General features: G+C 56.6%; 1 protein-coding gene across 1 annotated transcript in view; it reads right to left on the bottom strand.

Moving 5' to 3' along the window:
• Positions 1–715: 715 nt before the first annotated feature.
• COL13A1 (collagen type XIII alpha 1 chain) overlaps positions 716–7,384 on the bottom strand; it is an 80,927-nt gene continuing 74,258 nt past the window's right edge. Inside the window, exons 35-38 of the mRNA XM_089314110.1 lie at positions 5,941–6,027; positions 5,081–5,158; positions 2,114–2,152; positions 716–935 (exon numbers count right to left, since the gene is read on the bottom strand). Coding sequence (XP_089170236.1) covers positions 933–935; positions 2,114–2,152; positions 5,081–5,158; positions 5,941–6,027 — 207 coding nt within the window. The 3' untranslated portion in view covers positions 716–932. The remainder of the gene's footprint in view (positions 936–2,113; positions 2,153–5,080; positions 5,159–5,940; positions 6,028–7,384) is intronic.

Genomic DNA, 7,384 nt, shown 5'->3' with positions numbered 1-7,384 from the left:
CTAAGCAGTGCACTGTGAATGGAAGGCAAGAATATCTTATTTTTATTAAGAGATAAAAACCATGTCCTGTCCCCATCTGACCCAGATTTATGAGTGCTTTCTGAGTGGCACACGTGTCGCCTTGAAAATTCATATTAAGTGAACAGCCATGGTCAGCAGTAGCCGGGCCTAGTGACTATAGTGCAAAAGGGGAAAAACAAAACGGCAAGCAAATACAGCCCTCTCCCAGCCATGAGCAGTAGCATCCGGCCCCTTTGCAACCCCGGAGGCCCTTGCGACAACTGAAGCTTAAACGCTCGATGGCACTCCCGTGAACTGGGTGTTGCCATATTCGTTGCCTAACAGAGTCCTTCTCCCTCCCTCAGTTGGCCAAGAACATTCCCAGACATTTCTCCATACTTCTGAGGACCCCTGCTTCTGGGACTCTCTGGTTGCCCAAGAAAGAATGTGTCTAATTCAGTGATTAATCAGGGCCGTGAACTGCCATGTTTCATTTCTTTTTAATAATGAAAATCCGTTAAGAGCTTAAAACATTCTTGGAAACACCTAGCTTGGATAATATCATAGACTGTCATGTTTATGTGAATTTGTGCATATGTGAGCCAGCCCCTCAGTGTTGGCTGCCCCCGCCCCGCCCTGCCCCTTGGCACCGGAACACAATGATTTATTAAGCATCAGTACTGAGTAAGTGTGCACAGACTTCATGCAAACATTCCAGCTGTACTCACAAAAAATGTATTAGAGACTCGTACAAAACATCTTGTAAACAAAAGGAAAGAGGTTGCATTTTCTGTACAAAATATGCAGTTTTTCTTTTTTTTAATAATCTGTAAGATGCATCGTACTTCTGGCATTTTCAAAAAGTGAAAACTGTATAAAAATAAATATTCTATGTACAAACACACACACAGGCCAATCCACGGTTAGAGGCGTCACTGCAAAACAAAAGCAAGAACAAAACAGCACACAGTTAGTTTCTGTGGGCTTGTGATGTTCATGAAGAAAGGAGGTGGAGCTTGTCCTGCCTTGGATCAGGGCTCCAGGTAGCAGAACCTGGAGAACCAGGAGTCCCCTGGATTGGAAGCTCCGGGCAGGCGGGAAAGCCCGCTTTTACCTCCAGGCACTCCCTGTCCTGGCCACCAGAGGGCAACATCTCTCTGGGCAGCCTTCAGAGACATGGCCCAGGAAGGAACTTAAGGAGCCAACAGGCTTTCTAAGTTGCTTCTGCAAGACACTGTGGACTCCGGACAGTGGCTCTCCTCTCCCTAAGCGCAGCCATTTCTGTCTCCTCACCATTGCTGGCAACCTCCAAAAGGACCATCTTTGCTGCTGGGGCAGGCAGGGGGCTGGGGAGAGGTCTTATTCAGCACCCCTCTGACCTGCCCCTGTGGGCTTGATCTGGACTTAGTGACCCAACAGAGGATGGGGGCTGCCTCCTGGGGTGGCGTCTCCCTTAAAGCTGGGTGTGTCCCTTCTCTGAGGTACCCAGGCAAGTAGGAAGTCGGCCGAGGACCCGGCGTTTCGGTGGTACCCTTCCTTTGACCTCATCTAGTGAGCCAGTGGGGTTCTGAGCATGCCTGGCAGTGCGTGGGAACAGGGCAGGGGTCAGTGTGGCTCCGCCGCTCCCGACGCAGGAGTGGGTGAGCTGAGCACAAACGCCGGAACAGGCTGGGGTCCAAGGCAGTGGTGGTGGAGGCTACGAGAGGACTGGGCGCTGCGGGCAAGGTGGGGGAGGCGGCGCCTGCAGGGGGCAGTGTGGCAGCTGCGGCCTTTGTTGGAGACCAAGGCGGGGCTTTCAGGCTAGCAAGCCAGTGGCTCTTAGGCCAGCAGCCCCGCCCTTTTGGGAGCTGTGGCTGAACTGCTGTGATCTGTGGCAGTGGCCCCAGGCCTATGGCTCCAGATGGCTTTAGCAAAGGCAGATGCAAAGCACGTGTGAATAAGGCAAACTCAAACCTCATTGCTGGCAGGAACTCTGGGAGCCCAGGATGTGGAAGCACAAGGCCACACCCCCACCTCCGAGTGGCAGCATGGAAGCTGTGCCGGCAGTGTTGCCCTGTGGAGCCCCAGGGACACCCACGTGCCCAAGGCAGGGGCGACCTCTGGGGAAGCTTACCTTGTTCCAGCAGCCCTGGACAGGTAGGCCGTCTTCACCCTGTGGTGGGGAAAGAAGGCAGAGGCTCAGATTCCGACGCGGCGTGGGCAGACAGGACAGGGCTAGCGAGGGCCACGCACGCTGGGCAGCGGGTCAGGACGCACTCCCACTGTTGTCTGTTTCTTTACTACACGTCATAAGCTCGAAGGGGGTGGGAAAGAAATGGGGCCGTTTTCCCACTGGCCAAGGTCATGTGTCGCCATGGGCAGGGTCGAGAGGGGCTGCAGTAGGCTGCGGGGTGGGCCACAGGGACACCCTTCGTGACGTGTGAGGTCAGTCTCTGCTGTGGCTCTGGGGAGTGCTGGACTCTCAGGGGAGAGTCACCCGGAGCGTGGTAAGACCCGGGCCGAGTAGTTGCTTGAGGTGGCCTCTGAGGCCCCTCCCAGCCCTCCCACCCTCTACGCATGGGCAGGGGGTGCAAAGGGACACTGCCCCGTGGCCCCGGGATGCCTTCATCGAGACCTGGTTTCTGACCCTGCCTTGGGCGTTGCTGGGAGTGGGGGTGGTTAAGTGGCAGTGGTGGCAGTGGCAGCAGTGGGGTGGGGACAATGGTGGCAACCACAGAGCACCTTATAGGTCAGGTGACGGAAACCCTGCTGGGTCTTCTTGGGCCTTAATGTCCTGGCCTCTAGGGCATACCGTGGAAGGCGGGGAGGCTGAACCAAGGGCAAAGCTGGTTCTTGGGTCACGTCTATTAGGAAGGCAGCCCAGATTCTAGAATTCCAGGCTCCAGGGTGGAGAGGAACCTGGGCCAGGGGTTCAGGGCTGCAGTAAGGGCACGGGGGTCTTCTGGTCCTGGAGCAACCTCACCCACCCAGGCCAAGCGTGTGACCTGCTCATCCCTCATCAGGAGCTGGCCCCAGCGGGGAGGGCCTGGGAGCCCTGTTGTCTGGTGCTAAAATCACCATCCATAGCCTCCCTGCCATGCTGGCCTGAGGTGGGAGGCAGACAGGGCGACAAGAACGGAAAGATGCCGACACCTCCCCGGTGTGATTAATAGACAGGTGACACATGGATCCATGCGGTTATCACATAAAGGGGCCAACAGGGATGCCCGTCCTTGTCCCCTGAGGGCGGTGGGTGACTGCAGGGCAAGCTGGAGCAATGCTCGGGTCCCTGGTGACCCTCCGCCCCGCCCTGCCCCTGCCACGGTGCAGCACGCTTCCCACAACCCTGGAAGGGAGAGGAGCCTCCGCGGGCCACAGCCCCATTCCCATTGGCAGGTGGGGGGTGATGGGAGGGGTGCAGCCAGAGAGACGTGTGATGAAGAGCAGGAGGCCAAGGCTGCCGCTGGCGATAGTGAAGGTGCCCAGGTGTGGGGAGGGGACTGTGGCCCAGGGAAGCTGGGCTGATGATTAATGGGGCAACAAAGGCGCCTGTGTGCGCATGCTCAGGTCAACAGGCAGGCCTGGGGGTCAGGAAGCGGGCGGCTCTGGGTGCTGGTCCTGTGCTCCCCTCCTCCTGCACATGTAGTCCTAACGCATCCCTGGTGCCTGCCCAGGGGCTCTAGGGTCACCTCTCCTCTTCACAGTCTATCACTGCTACGAAAACAGCCCCTGGACTCCAAAGCTCCCGAGGGGCTGGGTGGGGGCGAGCAGGAACCTCTGGAGCCGGGGCCTTGGGTGAAGCACCGCCACCGCTGCTGTCTTGTTAGGATGCTCAGAGGCCTGCAGCTGCAGCCACGCACATCCCTGCCTCAAGAGGGGCTGGGGCAGCGGTGAGCAAACTGCTGCTGCTGGCCCGGGACAGGCGGGGCAGGGGCTCCTTGGCTGTCTCCTCCTGGACCGGGGCAGTGCTTCCAAAAGCTCATGGGAAATGCAACTAAAAGCGAAGCTTGCTTTGGTTACAATGTGCATCTCCATGAGCTCTGTGAAGGCCCCTGCATTCCTGACCTCCTCATCGCTCTCCCACTCTTTCAGTGGTGAGGTTTCAGCCAGAGGACAGACCTGCAGGATCTTGGTCCGCCCTCTGGTTCTGATGGTGCCAGCTGGAAGAAAAGGCACAGCAGACCGGCGCCGCGGCTCACTAGGCTAATCCTCCACCTAGCGGCGCCGGCACACCAGGTTCTAGTCCCGGTCGGGGCGCCGGATTCTGTCCCGGTTGCCCCTCTTCCAGGCCAGCTCTCTGCTGTGGCCCGGGAGTGCAGTGGAGGATGGCCCAAGTGCTTGGGCCCTGCACCCCATGGGAGACCAGGAGAAGTACCTGGCTCCTGGCTCCTGCCATCGGATCAGCGTGGTGTGCCAGCCGCAGCGCGCTGGCCGCGGTGGCCATTGGAAGGTGAACCAACGGCAAAGGAAGACCTTTCTCTCTGTCTCTCTCTCTCTCACTGTCCACTCTGCCTGTCACAAAAAAAAAAAAAAAAAAAAAAAAAAAAAAAGGCACAGCAGCCCCTCCTCCACCTCTGTTCTAGAACTTTGCCATCTCTGTCCCCCAAGACTCGAAGTAGTGGAGAGGGTGGAGTGCGCTCAGGCATCTCATTGTGATCTCATTCTAATGCACAGCCAGTCATCTCGAAGGAACTGCATTGCACGAAGGAAAGGAAGCCCCAGCTCCAGGGCCTGTCTGGAGCATCCACTCGCTACTTTGATCCGGGGCAGCAGATTAGTCTAGCAATAGTTGGGAGAACAGGATTAGAGACAGCCAGAGCGGGCTTCAGCGTGGTGAAGAGGGCGGACACTGAGGTGCTGTGTTTACAGTCAGCTGCAGGAGGAAGCCAAGAGAACATCCCAACAAACTGCATGCAAGAAAGTGCGGCTGGGAGCCCCGGGGCACTCGCCAGGAGGAGGGGATGGTCGGGTCTGCAGAGTGAAGGAGCAGGGAGTGGACACTGATGGAGGGTGCACAATGGGCATGGAGGCACGCAGGTGCAAACCACACACGTGGGGAAGCCCACACCGGCCATTCAGGTGAGGGAGCGTGATGCCATACCAATGGGCACGGGGCATCCAGTCCGTCCAGCCCTGGTAACCCTGGCTCCCCCTTCTCTCCTTTAAAACCTCGGTGTCCCTGTTCACAAAACCAACCACGATGATTATTGAGGTCAGGGCAGGGCCGGCTCCGACTGTGGAGCACAGACCCTTCCCTGGCCAGGATGCAGGACCCTCTAGGCGTCTATAGACCCGGCCTCCATCCCAGGGGGCCCCTCTCTCCAGTTCAGCCTGCACGCTCTCTGTGACCTGTGATCTGACCTGTGTGTGTGCACGGCCGTGTCTCTGCGGGCACGTGCTGGGTCTGGCCATGTCTGTGAGCACGTGCCATGTCTGGCCATGCGTCTGGCTCTGCAGGCGCGCACTCTGTGTGTGGCCATGTCTGCGCAGGCGCGCACCATGTCTAGCCCAGTTTTGAGCATCTCTGGCCCTCCCCAGACGCTAACACTGGGGTCCTGCATCCTGCCCAAGTGGGGATTCAGAGAATTTGAAAGGCTGTGACCATGAAACAAAGAAGGCAAACCCATGGCTTGCAAATGCTCTCCTGGCTTCCAGAGGCATCCCGGAGCTGAGAGCTGGGGCCTTCTCCAGCACTCCATGCCTCCTCTGCTTTCCTCACTTGCACACATCAATGGTTCTGCCTCTTCAGAGAGGAGGGATTCAAAGGGCAGGGATGGAGCAGAATGACTTGCAGCTGTGGTTGAACCTCCCCCTTCCCCCAAGCAGGCAGAATTTCAAAGGAACAGGGGGACTTTGGTAGCATCAGTGTAGCCATTTGGTTCTCGTCTTGGTTTATTTGCCTTCTTTGTTCCAACTTGCAAGCCTCAAGGAGAAAGCAGACTGGTGGTAAATGAAACGTACCAATGGACAGGGGGCATCTAGTCCAGGCGCTCCTTGGTCTCCCTTATCCCCTTTAGGCCCTCTAGAGCCTTTCTTCCCCCTCTCCCCCTGTAAACAATGGTTTAGTCCAAGAAAAAAACAACAACATCAACACTTGAGGCTCATTCACATGTTAGGGTTAGAGACAGAAAAAGAGAAGTAAAGAGGGAAGAACAGATTCTCTTACTGCGGGTATTGGGAGTGGAGTCAGTACCCTCCCCTGCAAGCTCCTGGGAATTTGGCTGCAGTGGCTGGGAGGCAGTGGGAGGCCAGGGCTGGAGCTGGAGGGGAATGTGGCCTGGAGACACCCATGGCCCATTTTGCTAATGCTGAGCCTCGGGTGGGGTGTGACGAACAGAGAGGGGCCCACCTGCCTTCTCTCTGAGGGTCCATGTGTGAGAGCCTTGGGCCTGAAAACCTTTTGTCACAATTGCTTTTCACCCCTGTGATATTTTCTTGGGAGTTAGGTGATTGTGGCTGGAGTGCGGAGGTGTGTGCACACATGTGTATGTGAGCACAGCGTGCCGGAGCACATGCATGTACACGCTTGTGCAGGTGGGTATCCGCATGTGCATGAGTGTGTGCACGTGTGCATGTGCATTCCTTCCTAGCTGGGTCCTTGCAGTCTATGCTTGGCTCTGGTTCATCCATTCCAAGGTCATAGATGGCGATTTGGACATGGACATGTTGGTTCCAGGAACTCATTGGCTTCTGAAAAGCTGCTGCAGATGTCATCCTGCTAGGGGTTGGTGCTGTGGTGCAGCAGGTTGAGCCACCATGTGGGTGCTGGTTTGAGTCTGGGCTACTCTCCTGCCAATGCAGCTCATGTGCTTGGGAAGGTGGTAGAAAATGGCTCGATTCCTTGGGCCCCTGAACCCATGTGGGAGACCCGGATGAGGCTCCTGGCTTCAGCCTTTCCCAGCCCTGGCCATTGCAGTCAATTGAGGAGTGAACCAGTGGATAGAAGTGCTCCCCCTCCCCTCCCCCGCCCCATCCTCCCCTCTCCTCCCCTCCCCTCTCCCTCCCTCTCAGTAACTATGCCTTTCAAATAAATAAAGCTTTAAAAAACAAGTCATCCTTCAAAATTGAACCTGATTTTGTTTTTGTCAGCGTCTACTTAAAGAAAGGCTATGGAGAATTCTTAGAAGCGAATTCACCTCTGCAGTGAATTTCGATTTGGGTTTTCATATGCTGTGTTTTCTTTCTAGAAAGGGGCCAGTGTGCGCAGAGGGCGTCTTCCTGGGCACTCTTCTCTCTGGCAGGCCAATTAGCTAATGCTTGGGGGACGTCCACAGTGTTCCTTAGGGTGACAAGATCTTGACGCATACTGGTCACACAAAGGCTTGGAGACCCACGTGAAGCTCCTGGCTCCTGGCTTCAGCCTGGCTCAGCCTTGGCCGTTATGGCCATCTGGGGGTGACCCAGT

The sequence above is a fragment of the Oryctolagus cuniculus genome, chromosome 15, assembly GCF_051225735.1.
Source record: "Oryctolagus cuniculus isolate XC-2025 breed Fujian yellow rabbit chromosome 15, ASM5122573v1, whole genome shotgun sequence".
Taxonomy (NCBI): domain Eukaryota; kingdom Metazoa; phylum Chordata; class Mammalia; order Lagomorpha; family Leporidae; genus Oryctolagus; species Oryctolagus cuniculus.
The sequence above is the reverse complement of the archived record's forward strand: the minus strand, read 5'-3'. Positions and strand labels throughout refer to the sequence as shown.